This window comes from Sesamum indicum, linkage group LG10, assembly GCF_026168435.1.
Source record: "Sesamum indicum cultivar Baizhima isolate 11 linkage group LG10, ASM2616843v1, whole genome shotgun sequence".
NCBI classification, from domain to species: Eukaryota; Viridiplantae; Streptophyta; class Magnoliopsida; order Lamiales; family Pedaliaceae; genus Sesamum; species Sesamum indicum.
In genome coordinates, this window is record NC_142666.1 from 1,618,026 (window position 1) to 1,637,511 (window position 19,486).

Genomic DNA, 19,486 nt, shown 5'->3' on the forward strand with positions numbered 1-19,486 from the left:
TTTTAGAGTTTATTTGTGAATTTAAAAAGGGTCATTTTGGGTGGAAGATTGCATGATAACTAATTACGAGATAATTCAATCTGAAACAATTATTACTTACTCCAACTTTATTTAATTTTTAAGCAAACCCATTTTTTCTTAATAATTTACTTTCACTACAAAAGTAATAATTATTACAAAGACCTGTCCAAGTAATTTACTGACAAACTCAGTTTGGTTAGTTACCGTTGAGAGTTCAAACTCTGTGTCTTGAAACCCATCATCATGTACAAGAAACAGCATTCTGACTTATTTATTATTTCCTGTCAAATTTTTAGGCATTTTCATAGTACATATCATCATCTCAATTATTCTCTCTGTTTCTTACATAAAGAGGAATTACATGTTTTTGTTTCCTAAAGCCTCAAATTTAATTAATTAAAGAACTAATTATCAATTTTATACAAATAAATACGGGACTTAATTTGATAACTAAGTAATTACACATCAAAATTATATAATTTATAGAATTAAATATGATTTTTTTAACAAATAAAAAAAATAAAAGTACGATATATTTATATTTACAGGACTGAAAATATAAATTTGTGAAATAAATTCAATTTTTATTTCTCGATATCAAATCTGTTATTGGCTTTAAATATATATATATATATATTTGAAATTTATAATAATAGTGTATATTACAAGCTTTTTATTCTTGCACGCCACATTTACACATGCTGCTGACTATGCCCACTATGATTACAGTCAGAAATTTCAAACAACTACTAATTATTATTGTTGTTGTTAGATATTTAATTTCTCTAAAAAAATATTAATAATGCCTTAATTTGGTTATTAAGACTGAAATTTCATTAAATATATGGATACTTATCATGCAATCATTTAATTATTATTTGTTATATTGATGTCTCGATTAAATCAATATACTATTAATTTTATTAAAATATTATTATAATCATGTAAATACCATTTTTATATAAATATAAAAAATTAAAATCCCCAAAAAAGTAGCACTTGAACAATGGATGGAAGCATAAGTTATTTTTTTATTATTTAATAATTTTTTATTACAGCTCATCACATAAAAAAAGAAACAAAAAATAAATAGAGAGTGTCTGGCTAACTAATTTAAAATATTTACAAGCTCGTACATTTTACAAAATATTTTTAGATCTTATTTTAAAAATAAATTTATAAAAAAATGAAATAAAATAAGATTATGAAGTTTATTAGATGTTAGTAATAATAATTTATAATTAATGTGTCCAGAATAAAAAAATCTTGTAAGAGTTTTAAAAATAAACTGAAGAATACTCTTAGTCTATTTAAAAAGACTTATAAGCTCGTACCCTCTTATTTTTTTTATCTTATAAGCTCATTATCGGAAAAAAATCACGAAAGATTTTTCAGTGTTTTATTATAAACTTTCAAATATCTTTTTTGTTTAAAAGTATGTAAATTTACCAAAAAAAAAAGAAAAAAGAAAAAGGAACGCTCTCTTAGAGAGCTACGTCACACATAAATAGAAAAGAAAAAGAAATTTCGAAACATACGAAAGTAAACTGTCCACGTAAGGACTTCAATCGAAACTCTCAAATTTTTTTAGAAGCAGCTAATTAGATCGAATTCATGCAGCAATATTAACGTCCACGTCTCACAAATTCGTATTAGGCATCAATAATAATGCAATTAATTAAAAAAGTGTACTTCACTACGTTTAATGCACGTGGCTTAGATGTCATATGTGTACTTGATACATCCTTCAATTGAGTGTTGGTGCAACCAAATTTCTTTGAGTAATAAAATTGAGATTTCACCATAAAAAAATTATGAGTTTGAATCTTATTAATATAAATATTTAGTTAATTTTTATAATGATATTTGTATATTATTTTTTTATTTGATTTAAAATTATTGATTAATTTAAAATCACATCCACCCCAATCACAATGAGCTTGTCTTGTTTCAACACTTAAATTTTTTATATTCAAACTCATTCAAAATTATATTTTATTATTTGAATTATTATTATTTTAAAATTTTGACATCTAAATTTTTTTGTGTTAACTTACCATCTCAACTTTATAAAATTTTATACTTTGGCATTTATAACTATTAATTTTTTTATCGAAAAAACATCACATGCAATGTGCATATGATGTTTAAGAGTTATGTGACGTGAACACATATGCACAACATATGATGTTTTTTCCGACAAAAAAAATCAACAAAAAGACAATCATATTTGGAAAGTACAAATTTCGCAAAGTTAAAATGGTAGTTGACATAAAAAAAAGTTTCGATAACGAAATGTAAAAACGGGTATAATTCGAATAGTAAAATATAATTTACCGTATATTTTATTAACTTCAACTAATGTAAGAGGGCTGAGCAATCGGGCTCTTAGAGGACCTAACTGCCAGTTCCATATGAACTTTTTTTAATGAAACCTGTCGTGGCCCAGGCCAATGTTCCCAATTTGGACATGCAAACATGAGAATTACACCTGAGAATTACGAAAATTATATAAGGGAAAGAACACATGGTGGAAAATAACAGCATCAAGAATTCCGGGTAAATGAACTATAGGGGTCTCAAGGGGAATAAGACGAAATATACCCATTCAGGATAGAGCCATTACAGTAGAGTATAAGTTTAGCTCGCGAGCATAGAAAGTACACGAACTCCCCTCCTCGACTATATTACCACATAATACAGTTCGGAGTCAACTCCAGATTTTCTCACAGCATCTCCTCTGCTGAGTGTTGAGACATCGTTCTCCATCACTAGCAGATCCAAATAAAAACTATAATCAATTCATCTTTTACTGAGTTAGTAACTTGGAGTCGCATGCCACAATCTTGACAGAATCAACAGTTTCTTGGCCTTCCTCACTTTTGAGCTGAGCGTTTTGTAAGATGAAGGTCCAAACATTGTCACAGAATCGGTAGGTGTGAAGATGTCCCTGTAGCAGCAAGGCGATGGAGAAGACAAAATGCATAGAGTTGTATCATTCAGCACTTCCACCCCAAAATTGAAGTAGCAGAAAGAACAAACAGAGACAATGCATGTACGAGGGCTTCAAACAATTACAAGGACTACACATTTTAAGCCCACTAAAATAGAGAGAGACTATAAAAATTGGAGAAAGCGGAAGCCAAATAATCGTGCTACCATCAAAGAACTTCCAAAAGATTGGTTGGTATCTTCAGTGGCAGCTCTGCCTTTTTTCTTGTTAACATCACACTTTTCAAATAGGTAACTAAATGCAAAATAATCTATGAAGCCAAATAAGGTGTAAAGCAATTAACCAATTAATCAAGGACCAGTTCCACCAGAGAAAGTACTCGAGATTCAAAAACTATTTTCTACGAAGCATGACAATATATAAGATGAGAGGCAATACATACCAAGTTCAACAGGAGCTTAAACCAAAAGTATCACCGGAATAGTTGCTGGAAATTTGCAGATTTAGCACCATAATGCACATATCCCCTTGAAACTTAGCCACTGGTTTAGTTTCACATAATATTACCATTTGTTCACTTTATTTGCTGCTTTTATACAATAACATTAAATAAATCAATGTTACCTATAGAGAAGTTGTGACTACATACATCTATTCCACTACTAACAATATTAGTCATTAACTTGAGAACATACTCTTCAATCTATTGTCTCATAATAATAATAATAAGATCCACAATAAATCAATGAACTGATTTTCAGTTTCAAACAACCAATGCTCTCAGGAGCATAACAATACACACGCACAAGCATAAAGGCACAGATATCCAAAAAGTCAACTTCCCCAGCCACTAAGTGACTTAATTCACATCACTTGTAATCAATGCAGATGCACAGACATGGAGTTCTTAACAATATCCTTTTCCATAAAATGCAAAGCCATTTACCTTAATTGAAACCTTGCTCTTCACCTCACTTTCTAGAGCTTCAGTCATCGACTGCAAACCAAGGAAGCAACAAGATTAAAGTTAATTTAAGCGCACTGTGCGTGTGCAATTAATAGGTGAGGGCCAGCAAATAATCAAGGAACCAAACTTCAAGTAAACATTAACCATCAAGTTTCAAACCCATTCTTGCATGATAGTTGTTCAAATTTTGACTATATGACATTGGACAATTTCTAATAGGCCATACTCCAAAAATCTCCAATCTCCATCCTGTACAAGTTTACCATTGGACTTTGGAACTTGAGTGATGAAAACATTGAAGAAAACATTTTACTGGGTGTAGTTTTTGAAGAGACCACATACCATAAAAATATAGCTGGAAAGATCCTTGGTAATCTACACCTGAATTCCGTTCCCATTTTGATGATGCTAATTACATTTACAATGTAAACAAAAAAATATTACTCAATTTTGTTAGCAACCAAAAGCTAGTGAAATTGATTGTACTTTCCGTTATCTTCTCTTCATCAAATCTTAGATTCAAAAGAGGAGTGCTGATATTTACTTCTAATTCGGTCTTCCAACAATCAATTAATAATTTTACAATGAAATCGACCTGTTTCATGATAATTAATTCTAAACCACGTAGCGCAAGGATGCCGTAACCACCAATAATAAATAAAACAATAGAAAGCTATCACCTTATCAAATTGAATCAGAACTTGAATGGCGAGTTCGGGGCTGAGAACTCCACTGGAAACCATCTGATCCAGCGTTTCCGTCAAACACATCCCGATCGTCGATCTCCTATAAAGCTCAAAAGTCGCCATCCTTCTCCAACAACAGTATTACCCTACAGAAACCGCATCGAAAAGGTATTATGTCAGCTCCCCGAAAAATCACCAAATCAAACATTTAATCATAAAGGAATACAAAATTCACCCCGTATTCCGCTCGATTTGTCCTTATTGATTCAGAAATTTAAAGGGGTTTTAGAGAGAGAGGGAGAGAGAAGAGAGGGAAAGCGAGGGAGGGGAATTGGGGCTTTTTATACCCTAGATTTCAAGATGGGGGAATATATAGAGGAGTGCTGGAACAGCAAGAAGGCACCCGAAAGACGATAATACCCTTTCCAATTTCTTACTAATTTGCGCGATTCCACTTCGATTACAAAATTCTTATCAGGGTTAAATCTGGGTTTTTATATTTGCTGGAATCCAAATTACACACACGCCCCTCACTCTAATTATTATTTTACGGAGCAAAGCATATTCAATGAATGTACATAATTTAATTTAATAAAATAAAGAAATACAAAATAATTAATTAATAAATATAAATGACAAAACAATCGAACCTTAAATATTCATAAATAAAAAGTAATTATAAAGAGATTGTGGAAAAATAAATATATTTGAGGGTATTTTAGTCCACACATTTTCGACCAATAATAATTAATGTATGTTGCTCTCGTTCAATCAATATACAGACCAGCAGTTGAAACATATTCAATACATCTGCATAAATTAAAAAAGAAATATATATTGAGTAATCTATCAAAACTATAAAATAAATTAATAGTAAATATATATAAATGAAAAATATCATAATTTGTGGATGAATACAGTTAGGGGCATTTTAGGCAATCTACATTTTACCTTTTAATAAATAATAAATATATTACAATTTTTAACATATAATAATCTATACTATTTATTAAGACTTAAGGGGCTTATAGAAACTAACTCGATTGTTATTCTAGTTAATTTACAATACTACCCCTCTACCACTTCCAAAATTGCATCAAAACATGTCTCTCTATCCTTGTAATATATATTATTATAAAGAAAAATTCATTAATCTTATCAAATTTTGATCGTCCCATTTTATCATTTTATTCTTTAAAAAAAATAATGGCCCGTAATAGTAATTTTAATATTTTTAATTATTTTAAAATTATTAAATAAAATCTCTCAACCCACTATTCTATTTTTTTTTCTCATGTCTTCTATATTTATTTTTTTTTATAAATTTATATATTTTAATAAACTCACAATTATAATTTCATCGCGTCTGACTGCTTAACTTTTATCATATACATGAAATAATTCATTAATTTGTGATGATGCTGTGTAGTAACTATGGTTTGGGCCAAGGCCTGAAGAAGGTGGGCATGTCTTAACAGGCTCTGGTTTTAGTATCACTACAAGAATTTTGACATTTCACGATCATAATTGTTATGGTTAAAAATAAATAATTATTAATTATAATTATATAATGATTGTTGATCGTGATTTTTATGTGCGTGGTTAAAATATTTATTCTGGATAAAAATCACGGCAAAAATATTTCTTGTGGCTCATAATCAAAGAAAAATAATTTTCATAGTGGGTAATTTAAATTTTCAAAAAAAAAAAAAATACAAAATTACACTTACATCCCTATGGGCCAAAATTCATTGTTTACGTTCGACTCCCTTTCGTTAGGATTTCAACAAAAAATGCTGATTTTATCAAAAAGATTACATAAGTTTTTAATTTTACTCCCCATTTAACATTATCATGTAATAATTTTGTACATATAAGGAACAAAGTGTAATGAGGAGAAAAATTAAAAAAATTTCTCCTCAGTAAACTCCATATATATATATATATATCCCTTTATAGTACAAATATATATATGAGAAGGTTAAATGAAGGGCACAATAAAAATTTTATGCATGTTTTTTGTTAACATCAACATTTTTTGTTCAAACCCTAACAGAAGTTAGGTGTATTCGGAGAATTTTCAGATGGATTGTAATTGTAATTTCAAACCTTATTTAAGAAAATAGATAAGTTTGCATGTTTAGAGGGGGGTCTAAGTATAACCAACCCTGATTTTAATTCAAAATCAATAGCTGTAATTTTATAAAAGATATGGAGTGGTTTGTATAATTTGATATAATTTCAAGGAGTGTAAATTTAATTTAAAATATAATTTAAAAAAAAATCAACTAATCACAGAACGAGTTCAAAACACTTACAATGTAATTAATTTTATGAAATGAAATTTGATTTGAATGAGAATTTTTCCGACACAGGAGAACAAATTTATTAACAACAAAATGTTGAATTTGTACGTTTTCATACTTATGTTATTCACGCAAATTAAATCAAGCCCGAAAATATCCTTGAAAGGTCACATATATCACACGTACATTTGTATGGTATGATTTGATTCCGAAATCGACATGAATTATTATTGCAGAACCGAAAGAAAAGAAAAACATTGGACAAAAGTAGGATATTGACGTCCACCAATAGAGTTGTCAATTTGTACTAAAATTCATGCACTGAGGTGAACTATTTTTGTCTACATATACATATAGACTCAATTCGTGGTCCAAACTTCAAATAAGCACATGAAATAATTAGTTCTCTTTATTTTTTTATGGATCACTTCTCTCTATTATTAATTATTTTTTTCTTTTTCTTTTCTACAAGTTTATCTTTACAATAATAATAATAATAATAATAATTATATATATAACTATTTTTTATATCACGACTTCAAATATCACTGAAAAAACACCTGAAAATGTGCGCCAAATCAATTGTAGTAATTTCGAATCTGTTATGTGGGTTAAAACGCGGAAAATGAAACATGCATGTTCCAAATAATGTAGAGACACAATTGTTGAATAAAAATGGTTTAAACGTTTTAGGAAAGGATAATAGTAGTCGAGACTGTGTAATGCAATAATATTCTTTTTCATGCAAATTCTTATTTTTCAATAATTGATTTATGAATATAATTCATATAAGCTGTTGGCCTTAAAATCAAATACATTGTGACTTAAGGGTACATGAAAATGAAGCCACCTACCCATATATATATAGTTTTAGACATGTGAATAATGCAAAAGCAGCCCTAATTCCTCAATCTCAATAATTTATTCCTCAATTATTTTTATTTTTTTTGGTGTTTTCACATGTGGTTTTGACAACTTTAATTTATAAAAAATAAAAAATAAAAATGAGCGACTTGATGAATTTGCAATAATTGGAGCATGCAATAGTTAATTTGTGGTCCACCAAAGTTAGGCTGTACTTCTCTAAGTCGTATGCAAATGACATGATTACAGGAATCAACTATTTCTAAAGTCTGAATTGAGGTTTTCAAGAATTTAATTAGGCTCAAGTTGAATGAATACAACTCATGTAATTATATATTTGTATAAAAAATATTGAACGTCAAAGAATTATATTTTTGAATTCTGAGCTTGTAATTGAATATGACCAATTTTTGGAGCAAATAATTAAAAAGATTACGTAATTAATTACTACTTCTCTATAATTTATTATTATTATTTTGTTTTTGAAAGCTTAAGGTTCTTGGTGGTTTCTTCGTCCATGGCCTATATATATAGAGACTGTTATCCAAACAGAGCCCTCAAGTGGGAAAAGAAACGAAAATGCCTGCTGTCAAAAGCATCAAGAAAATGGCTTATCCATACTATTCTCCTCCGCCACCATCCCCTCCGCCACCTTCTCCGCCGTGCGATACCCCTCCTCCTCCTCCTCCATGTACTCCTTCTCCTCCACCTCCTCCTCCACATTCTCCACATTGCCACCACAAAGAACACTGTGGTCACCATCACCCACCAGGCGGCGCTTCTCCGCCAACACCTACGGGGAGTCCTGTAACACCACCAACCCCGCAGCCATCTCATCACCGGCCACCAAAATCTCCCAGCCCCTCTGCGCATCCGAAAACGCCACCAGCTGTCCCGAGTGCTCCACCGAAAACGCCGTCAAAACCACCGTGTAATAACCCGCCATCACCAGGACCAAAACCGAGTGTTCCTGTGAAGCCACCAAAGCCGGCAACGCCTGCTCATCCACCAAAAACGCCGCCAGTCAGTCCGGTTGCGCCACCAAAACCGCCGCCGAAATCACCGTATCCACCAAAGACACCACCAGGTGCCCCGACTACGCCGCCAAAAAGTCCGCCAGGATCACCGAATTGTCCACCATCACCAGCCAAACCTGGTGTTCCTGTAAAGCCACCAAAGCCGGAAGCACCTGCCCCGCATCCACCGAAAACACCAACATATCCACCAAAAACACCACCGAGTGGCCCGGCTGCACCACCAAAATCGCCGCCAGGATCACCAAACTATCCACCATCACCAGCATCGAAACCTGGTGGTCCTGTGAAGCCACCAACGCCGGAAACACCTGCTTATCCACCAAAATCGCCACCAGGATCACCAAATTATCCACCCTCGCCAGCAGAAAAACCTGGAGCTCCTGAGAAGCCACCAAAGCCAGAAACGCCTGCTTATCCACCAAAAACACAGCCAGGTGGCCCGGTTTCGCCACCAAAACCGCCGCCAGGATCACCAAATTATCCACCGTCGCCATCAGAAAAACCTGGTGCTCCTGGAAAGCCACCAAAGCCCGAAACACCTGCTTATCCACCAAAAACACCACCAAATGGCCCGGCTGCGCCCCCAAAATCGCCGCCAGGTTCACCAAAGCATCCACCGTCGCCGTCAGAAAAGCCTGGTGCTCCTGAAAAGCCACCAACACCTGCTTATCCACCGAAAACACCACCAGGTGGCCCGGCTGCGCCGCCAAAATCCCCTCCAGGATCACCAAATTATCCACCGGAGACACCTGCTTATCCGCCATATTATCCACATCCACCAACCAAGCCAGGAGCCCCATCATATCCTCCTGCATATGATCATTACCCACCAATACCTCCATCGTCATTCTCTCCACCAAGTCCCAACACCCTCACCCCATTTTCACCACCGTCTAACACTCTTGTGACGCCGCCTCCCAGCGGCGGCGGGGGCGGGAACAACCACACTACCATAATTGCAGTTTGCGTTTCTTTGGGTGGCTTGTTCTTCCTCGCATTCCTTGCAGTTGGCCTCTTTTGCTTAGCCAAGAAAAGAAAGAAGCCTATCATGGTTCCAGCAGCAGCTGCTTCATGTGAACCAGAAGAAGCTTCCAGTCATCATGGAGGAGAAATTGGCGGCGCTGCCGTCCCGGCACATGGTTATGGAAGCGGAGAAATCAGTGCAGCGGGCGGAGGAATGCATGGTGGGCCACCTTCTCATGGCAATTACTAGTCAAAATAAGATTTAAATTAAATTGTTTACAACGAAAATTAGCTCCAAATCATGCATTTTTTATTTTTTTCCTCTCTATTATAAATTTAACTCAAATTAGGTTTGGTCAAATTTAAACTAATTATATGATAAAAAAAAATATTTATCATATAATTAGTATACAATTTAAATAAAGTGACAATCACATATTAAGTGTATACACTTACTCAATGATTGATTTAATCGATCAAACCTAATTTAAATAAAAAAATATCTTATATCATGAAATCAGTACCGAAATCAAAGTGTACAAGTGTGGATGTCTGTATTATTTGATCAGTGGATTTGTGTTGTAACTCATGAGATTGTATTTTGATGAATTGAATTATTATTATTTTTTAATAAAGATTGAATTATTTATGATAATTTTTCATTCATCTTTTTGTACTAAACTAAAATCGATCTTGTCTAAAATAAATTTACATTAATTATTATGTATAGCTGGCAATGATGGACTTTAATTTTTATCATTATATACAATCAACTATTTTTATATTTTATTCCCGTAATTTTAGTAAAAATTATGGTATTCAATTATTAATTTGGATAAAATTAGGCCATGGCAAATAGTATTTCTCAAAAAAAAAAAAAATTAATCACCTATTTTTCTACAAATGTGCCATTTGGAATTTCTGTTTATTCAAACTCGATTTTGATATATATATGTATATATTATACTTATATGCAATTAATTTATCTTTCTAATTAGAATAGAAAAGTCACTCTTAAAAATTTACTTGATATAATATCAAACATGGGTCGGATATGAGCACATTAGAAACGACTCACACATATATCGGACAAGGCATTCGTATATTCAAAAATATAAAATAAAAAAAAGTTAAATAAACACGATATCTGACACATCTTGAACACATCTAGAATTTTTTTTTATATATAATTTTATAAAAAAGAAAAAGAGTACAAACTAAAAATTTTGTAATGGACTTACTAAAAATTCGAGAGATGGTCACGAAAATTTAACTAATTTGGTTATTAGAATTTTTTCATTGCATACTTCTTTAAAATAAATTGAGTATGTATATTTTTTGAAGCCATGTAAGAAATTTATATATAAGACATGCTTATTTTATATTAAATTTTAATATTTTTCATATTGAATATTTTAGTTTTATAAAAAAAATGAGAATATATATAATGAAAAACTATTTTATATACAAATATATATAGCCGTGTGAGTGTCTTATCATGTCTTAATATTTTGAAATTTTTTGAGCTATCGTGTCAGCATCTGTGCAACATAGATATGACAATATAATATACCTTGTTAGGAATAGTTCAACTCCACCAAATTTGATTTGATTAAAGTTTCTCAACTGAAAGCGATCCAAATTTTTAAAAAACTAAATCCAAAAATTAAAAATTAAATCAGTGATAAATATGAGAGAAAGTTAGGGATAAAAAAATAATAAATTGACGGCAAAATAACGTGTATAATTTGAATAAATAAATAATAATATTATTATCGATATTTTAAAATTTGGTGTTGTTACGCCACAATTCACCATTTATGAATACACTGTAGTGTTTGTTCTGAAAAATGGCTTATTAAAAAAAATAAGTCTTAAAGACTATATGATATATGAGTTGGCTTATACTTAAAACAATCCCAAAAAGACGAGACAGAGCTGTCGAGAAGAATTAGGATGGGATTACGCAAATTAATTGTAGTTAGTCGTCGAAGGATTAAAGACAACTAATGTCTTGTCTTTCACACATATTAAAATGAAAAAAATTAATGTCTCATGTGTACCTCACCAAAAGTCGCACTTCTTTTATAACTTTTAGTTCGTCGCCATGTGCGCCCGCGCGCCTTCTGCACAACATGTCTCGCGACTTTTGACTCTTACTCCGGGAGTAGGTAGCTCTCAAAACATATTTTAAACTACTTTCACTTGCATAATATATATATATATATATATGCAATATAAAATATTATTTTAGAATAAAAAATAAAATAAATAATGATTATTTCCGCCAAAAAAAGAGGGGGAGTCAAAACACAATTTTAAGTAAAAGATAAATATAACAATTTAATATATATTTTTTTAGTAAAGTTTGGTTAAATATATTGATAAAAAAAATCCAATAATAAGTCAATTTTAATACTGTCCGTATTAAAACTCAAAACCTTGGAAAAATTACGTTTTGTAGGCAAAATATGAATCGACCACATTATTGTTTATTTATACTTTTTTCTTCCTTAAAAATTAATTTGTTATATAAATTACATTTTATTCATGTAAATTCAAATTTAATCATTTTATGAGAGAAAAAATGAAATATTAGTTGAAAATTATTATATATGAAGAAAAACATGAACAATATGTAGTGACCCACAAGATCGGTCTTGGGCTTGGGCTTCTCTCTTTTTATGGATTGGGCTTAAGTCTATCAAGATCTGGGCTCTCTTGTATTGGTTTATGGGCTAATACTGCCCCTCTTCTACAAGTTTACGCCCAATTGGGCTACCTTGTCTCAACTGTGCAATACAAGTTTAAATATCAACTGCGGATCAGGTCTTGTTTAATTGGCGAGATTGAGGCTTATGACTCTAAAATCTTGGGTTTGAATTCCTCGTATGTGCGGAATACTTCTATTTTAATAGTATGTGCAATTCTACTTTAACAGTAGATATTTGTTAAACAAATATATCATTATTTTGTTGTTGGTATTTGTTAGATATTCATATTTGATATTAACGATTATAATAATATTCGTCATTAAAAATTGACAATAAAAATTATAGAGAACTAACTTGAAAACTCTTTTTAACAAATGGGATAAAAAGAAAAATAATTTAGGCTTTATCCTTAGTAAATGATTGTGTTTGTGCTGAAAATTGTTCCTCATATACAATAAGGCAACATCACTGAGATTTATGTATGTTTGGATGGAATGGTCTGAACTTGAGGAATGAATTTGAAATGAAATAAAATAATTTTATATTAAAAGAATTTAAAATATAGTTGAAAAGGAGAATTGAAAAATTTAAAAATCGTGTAAATCATTGAATTATTCAAACAAATGTAAAGAATTTATGATTGAGAATTTTAAATCAATCACACCAAAAGAAGTATCATATGATTAATTCAAATTGAATCAAATTAAAAGATCTATCATTCCAATCATACTATAAAGTGTATTGTGCTTTTCATAGAATTGATTTAAATTCGATGCTAATGCAAAGAAGAGTGCATGTTCTCCAAATCTTTTTTTTCAGGCATTGAAGTATTATAGCAATTAACACTGGTGACACATAATAAGATGTAATAATACAAATTTTATTATTGAAATTACAATAACTGTTTGTTCCGTCAAGGAATCAAGAATTCACACATCAACCCTTCAGCTGTGGGAAAATTGCAAAATAACCTACTTTTCTGCTATTACATTTTCATTAAAGAAAAACCACTTTATTCGGAAAAACGCGGGAAATTAAGCACTTTCTACATCTTCAGAGCCAAATTCCGGTGGCGGAGGAAGGTTTAGGTCGAACTTTCGGTTGACGGAGACGGTGACGCGACTGGAACCGCCGCCGCCGATTGTTCCTTCGTAGTGCTTCCGCATGTGGCCGCCGAGTGCCTGACCGGTGGGGAAAATCTTTTCACAGATAATGCACTGGTGAATCCTGCCACTTGGGACGGCGTTCCGTTGGCGGCTGTTGGATGACGAGAGGGGGGTGCTTTGCGGCTTGGGGCGGTGGCTGGTTTTGTGGCCGCCGAGTGCTTGGTGTGATGGACAAATTTTACCACATATGTTGCACTCGTGAGAATTTTTCAGGGCCGAGGAGCGGACGGTGGTGGAACTAGTGTTCGTATCACTGGACACGGTCGCGTTTCTTTCGGCGGCGGAACTGGAGGCTGTGATGATGGCTGCATCGGTGGAATAAGAGTGTTCTTGATCTTTCTTGGTATCAACGGCCGCAGTTGGCTGATTTCCCTCCATACTCCCGGCGACAGAGGAGGAATTGGCTTCAGTGGACGACGATGCAATGCAGAACCCACCGCCGCTTCTAGCGAGCATGAGTAGACAGTCCGCCACAAACTCTTCCTCCTCCGTCACACAATCATCCATTATCTTGATTCGTTTCGCTTCAGGCCATGAATCAACACTTGGAGGCTGATCAACATCATCAAAGAACCGGCGGCGGCAGTGCTGAGTGGGCGGCACAACCGCTGCCCAAGGAGGCATAGCACTCACAATTTTAGAACCCATACCATCAAAATCGAAAGCGAATTAGAACAATAATTTTTGAAAAAAAAAGTGTGAAGTGAGGATCATGAGAGATTGGCAGGGATTTATATAAACTCAAACTCCTAATCTTAACCCGATTGGGTAAAGAAGAGATAGAGTGAGAGTGAGCGTGGGAGTGGGAGTGTTGTAGTGAGCATGAAATACAACTGTATAGATTGAGACTGTAGAATTACAAGGTAAGGTTTAGGATAAGCATGTTTTCCTTAATTAAGCTGTCCTACAGTATTACACTCTTAATTAAACTCTTCTACTGTGCATTACAGATACTGTTATACTATTAATTTTACAAAAAAGTTAGTTTGACCAGCGATGACTCCTCATTAGCTTCAATTTTTAGATTTAATATATGTATATAATTATAAACTTTATCGATAAGAAATGCTTAATGTTATCTATAATATGTATATATATGATTGGATTTGATTACAATGCTTTTATTTAATTAAGATGGTGTTTGGTTGAATTAATAAGCTTTTAAGACATTCTTATTGGATCGTTTGAGATGTTAATATAAGTTCAAAAAATGTTTGGCAATTTTTTTTAAAGAAGTTATAAAATTGCAAAATAAATAGTTTGGATTACAATTCTTTTAAATCGTAGAGTGTATATCAAGAATCAAAACTGGATTCAAGACCAATCCTGATTTTGAACTAGTCCTAATTTTATAACCTGCTATCCGCCCCGAGCCCTATTTTGTGTACTTGATCCCATCCCATTCAGGGCGTGTTTGGGTCCAATTGCCACCCCTAAGGATGAATTTGCTGAAAATTGTAATTTGGTGTTCATATGAGTTGGTAATATTGCCAATTGCAATCTTCGAGGTATTTAAGCTTGATGTGCCAATTTTTTTAAATTATAAGATTTAATTGCCAAATTCAATTCCAATATAACCAAAATTACTATCACTCTATAATTACGAGACTAAAATTATAAATTTTCAGGGCTTAATATACCTAATAAAGTCATAGTGGAACACATTAGGAATGATTTGGCAATTTTGATCTCATGGGTGGCAATTTTAGTCATGTTAGAATTAAATTTAATAAGTAAGCTCTACAACTTAAAAAATTTGGTACATGAAGAATAAATCCTTCCAAAATTACAAATCTACTCGGATTTTAGTATGTGCGTCTCGAGAGCCCAAAATTCTGACCACATTGCAATTTTTGACTAATTCCATTTTCAGTACGTGTGCGGATTATTTTAAATCGTAGACCAGATTTAATTGTTAAATTCAATTTCAATAGGACTCTATAAGAACAACATTTCATGACACAAAAATATCCTTATTGCTATATTAAATTTTAATAGCATTTATATATCTATATGGTTTTAAGTTTTATTTTAGACATAATGGCGGATGATGATTTTATTCCTACGTAATTTTTCAGAATTTTATTTGCTACTTGAGTTATATGAATGAAAATAATCATTGTAATTAACTAAAAAAGAAATATCAATTATGTATCCGTGTTAATATCAATTATATATATATATATATATATATATATATATTATTTTGATGCAAAAATTCCAACTACGGAACTCTAGTTGCTTGCTGAATTGACGAATTCAATTCAACCAATTGCAATACAAATTAAGGTAATTTGGCCCCAATAAACCAAGAATCAAGTTCTGGAGGGGGCGGCAGATTCAAGTCCAAATTCCGGCGGATCGGAGTTGCATGATGCCCATCACCATCGCCGTGGGTGATACTGGTTGCGCCGCCGTCGGAGCTGGTGACGCCGCTCAAGCTGCTGCCACCGTCCGTGGAATTTATACCACTCTTAGCGCCGGCGCTTCTGCCGATTACACCCTCGTAATGCTTGCGCTTGTGGCCGCCCAATGCTTGGCCGGTCGGAAAAGTCTTGTGGCAGATGGTGCACGCGTGAGGCCGGCCACTTGAGTAACTGGTACCAGCTGTATATTTAGACGTCTCGATGGTGGCGGTATCGCTGGCCGTCGGCGGTTTACTACGGTGGCTGGCTTTATGGCCACCGAGAGCTTGGTACGACGGGAAAACCTTATCGCAAACACTGCACTTGTAACAATTAACCGGAGAAGGAGAAACAACCTCCGTCTGTTTCTCCGAATCATCTGTGGCGGGACTGGTGGGATGATCGTCGCTCCTTGCTAGTATAACGAGACAACCAGCTATATACGCCTCATCCGATACCCGCTTGGAGCGCTTGGCTCTCATCCACGATTCAGGCCCAACGTCGTGGCGACGGAAAGAAGGCAGCGTCTGGGCCGGCGCCGGAGGAGTCAAAGCTTCGAGCGATGACGATGAAACGCAGAACCCACCACCACTTTGGGCGAGCATGAGTAGGCACTCCGCCACAATCTCTTCCTCCTCCGACAGACAATCATCCATTATTTTGCACTGCTCAGCTTCAGGCCATGAATCAACACTCCAAAACTGATCAACATCATCAAAACAGCAATAGCGGAGGCTGGGCTGAGTGGGAGGCAACACCACGGGTAGAGTACGCATGACATTCATAGTCTAAAAACTCATGGCATCGAAACCGAAAAAGAATTATAATAATAATTTTGATAAACGTATGATGGAATGATGGTGAGAGATTGGGAGGGACTTATATAAATCCAAACTCCTCAAATTCTATTCCAGTGCATGTTGATTAATTCGGGGAAGAGTGGGAGTGGGAGTGTTGTAGTGAACATGAAATACACCTACTGAAGGTGTATATGCGTGTTTTGGCTTCCAATTAAGGTAGGTAATAGTAAGATGTCTATATTACAGAAACTAACTATGTAGAATTAAGTATATTATTATATGGTAACAAATTCACATGGGGGACCCACAATTCCAAGAAATTTCTTTATTTATTAGTGAGGATTTAAAAGGAAATTAATAATCAAGAGAGAGAAGATAAGTGACGAATTATAAGATAACGTTTAGGGTTTAAGTTTTCTTTAAGGATTTAGATAAGAATAGAAAGTGTATATCTTTAATTGTATTTTTGAGCTGTACACTAAAGATTTTTATATTAATTATAAATAATATATTGTTATTTTGTATTATTGGATTTTGATTCCAATCTTTTTTATTTAGTTACAAGTTGAGAGAGAGGGAGAGTAAGAGGTGGCAATTCGGGTTAGAACAATAGAGAAAGCAAGAGTTTAATTATGTGCTTTACGTACACTCCAAAATTCGGGCTAAATTACAAATATCAATTATGCATCAATGTTAATATTCGACTAGTATAAATATACATATGTTATTGCGATACAAAGACTCGGGTAATTTTTCATATTTTAATAATGGCCAAATTGCATATTACCCTCTGTATTTTCAAAAGTTAGTTAAAAATCTTCTTGTGTTTTAAAAATAGGTAAAAGATTCTCTTTATTTTTTCAAATATAGCAGACTCACCCCTCACCGTTAATTGAAGCTAACGACATTAATTTTTTTTTATCAAAAGATTGTTATGCCCTTATCAATTATATATTATTTTTTTCATTACTGTTGAATTTTTTTTATTGAGTAACAACCGTAAAATTTAATCAATACATCTCAACTATTAGATCTAAATTATTTAAGATTAAGATTTAATCAATTTTTATATATTTATAATTATAAAATATAAAATATTATTTATAAAAATACAAAATAGGCCGCCCGCCACCAGTTCCCCCCTTCTCCCAGCCCAGCGCAGAGGAGGGCGACAACTACATTACCCCCAATTGCATGCGGTCGCAGTCGCCAAAATCCCCATGGGCGCCCCCCAATTGTGTTGAAATGGGCGACCATCGCGGTACTTTGGGCGACGGTGACACGATCGTTGCCGTCGCTCATTTTTTTTTTCTAATAAATTTAAAATTTAATTTAGAGAAAGAGAAATTTGAAAATGATAAAAAAATTTAAAAATTATTAAAACAAGTATTAAATTTTCATTGTAAATACATATAATAGTCATTTAAATTTAAATTATTTATAGTACATAATTTATTTAAATATTAATTTAAATTAGTTAATCAAATATCCTGTTGTTGTTCATTAACATTACATTGATATAATATTTAAATTTTAAAACATAATATACTTTGTATTGTGTTTTTAATATAATTTTTATTTAAATTAAATTTATAAAAAAATATATACATTGTTTTGTATTTTGATATTTAAATAAATATATTTAATTAGGAGGGATGAAAATACAAAAAAACAAATCAATTAAAAATAAAGTTAAAACACATATATTAGATCATGGTAATTTAAAACACAATATAGGGGTATTTTGTCAGTTTATAGCAAAAAATTATCAAAATTCGCAGAGAAAATCATACCCACTCGCACCACCAGCGGGTACACTTTACATTATATTAACTTCTAACGGAAGGAGTTGCACAAAGTTTTAGAAAATAGAGAGGGTTTTTTTTGCCTATTTTTATAGCACAAGGGGGTTTTAGCTGACTTTTAAAAACATAAGGGTGTAATATGCAAGTTGGACTTTAATAATAAATAAATTACAATGAGCTCTCCAGAGTCGACATGATTACAAATACTCCCTCGTTGGCTGCAAAATCATCAAAACTCTCCTGGTTTAAACGACTGTCTAACACATAGCTCAATTCGTTAGTCTACATTAGGTTTCCATCAATTTTTTATAGTATTAAATTAACCAAAATGTCTTGTGAATTATAAATTATAATTTTACTTATTTTTTAATTTTTTTAAGGACTAATTAGATTTTATTTTTATAATTTTTAAAATTTTTCCATCCATCTAGTCCAATTTATTTATATAATCTCTCAAGAAAAAAAATTAGTATGGACAAAGTTAACAATTCCAAACCTTCACCAAATAATTACATAATTTCATCAAAAATTAAAAAGATATTCATAAATTTTCAGACAACGAGCAAAATATTTATAATTGTACTGAACCTTAAGAAATCCCATTATAGTTTTTCCTTCCATAATAAAATTCAACATTTTATAAGGGTTTAAAATATGAAAAAGGTTATACCATGTCTTAAATACATTTAGCCAAACACTCTACCTCACTTTATACATAGGAACTTTGAGCTTTAATTGAGTTGGGGTGGGACTCATATTAGGCATAATTATCTCAGCATTTAATTAATTTTCGGAGGGC

At 32.7% G+C, this 19,486-nt stretch overlaps 4 protein-coding genes across 6 annotated transcripts; 1 reads left to right on the forward strand and 3 right to left on the reverse strand.

Annotated features, from left to right (window-relative positions):
- Positions 1-2,343: 2,343 nt before the first annotated feature.
- LOC105172672 (transcription initiation factor IIA subunit 2) lies at positions 2,344-5,003 on the reverse strand. 2 transcript variants are annotated; one of them, XR_016067744.1, is made up of 5 exons: positions 4,863-5,003; positions 4,622-4,773; positions 3,921-3,971; positions 2,626-2,971; positions 2,344-2,512 (listed from the first exon to the last, which is right to left on the reverse strand). XR_016067744.1 is itself a non-coding variant. In XM_011094209.3 (4 exons), the coding sequence occupies exons 2-4, from the start codon at positions 4,748-4,750 to the stop codon at positions 2,831-2,833; spliced, it is 321 nt and encodes a 106-aa protein (XP_011092511.1). In that variant the 5' UTR covers positions 4,751-4,773; positions 4,863-5,003; the 3' UTR covers positions 2,553-2,830. The 2 variants fall into 2 exon arrangements, 1 of the variants encoding a protein (XP_011092511.1); XM_011094209.3 differs by lacking the exon at positions 2,344-2,512 and having other exon boundaries at positions 2,553-2,971.
- A 3,341-nt stretch (positions 5,004-8,344) lies between these two features.
- LOC105172671 (uncharacterized) lies at positions 8,345-10,137 on the forward strand. Of its 2 annotated transcripts, XM_088885616.1 has the most exons (2): positions 8,345-9,151; positions 9,305-10,137. In XM_088885616.1, exons 1-2 carry the CDS (start codon positions 8,377-8,379, stop codon positions 10,045-10,047), a joined length of 1,518 nt encoding a protein of 505 aa, XP_088741742.1. In that variant the 5' UTR covers positions 8,345-8,376; the 3' UTR covers positions 10,048-10,137. The 2 variants fall into 2 exon arrangements, with proteins under 2 accessions (XP_088741742.1, XP_011092509.1); XM_011094207.3 differs by having other exon boundaries at positions 8,345-10,137.
- A 3,408-nt stretch (positions 10,138-13,545) lies between these two features.
- Positions 13,546-14,325, reverse strand: LOC105172831 (uncharacterized). Its single transcript, XM_011094407.1, has one exon. The coding sequence runs from the start codon at positions 14,323-14,325 to the stop codon at positions 13,546-13,548; it is 780 nt and encodes a 259-aa protein (XP_011092709.1).
- A 1,636-nt stretch (positions 14,326-15,961) lies between these two features.
- LOC148785176 (zinc finger protein ZAT10-like) lies at positions 15,962-16,795 on the reverse strand. Its single transcript, XM_088885896.1, has one exon. The coding sequence runs from the start codon at positions 16,736-16,738 to the stop codon at positions 15,962-15,964; it is 777 nt and encodes a 258-aa protein (XP_088742022.1). The 5' UTR covers positions 16,739-16,795.
- Positions 16,796-19,486: the final 2,691 nt, after the last annotated feature.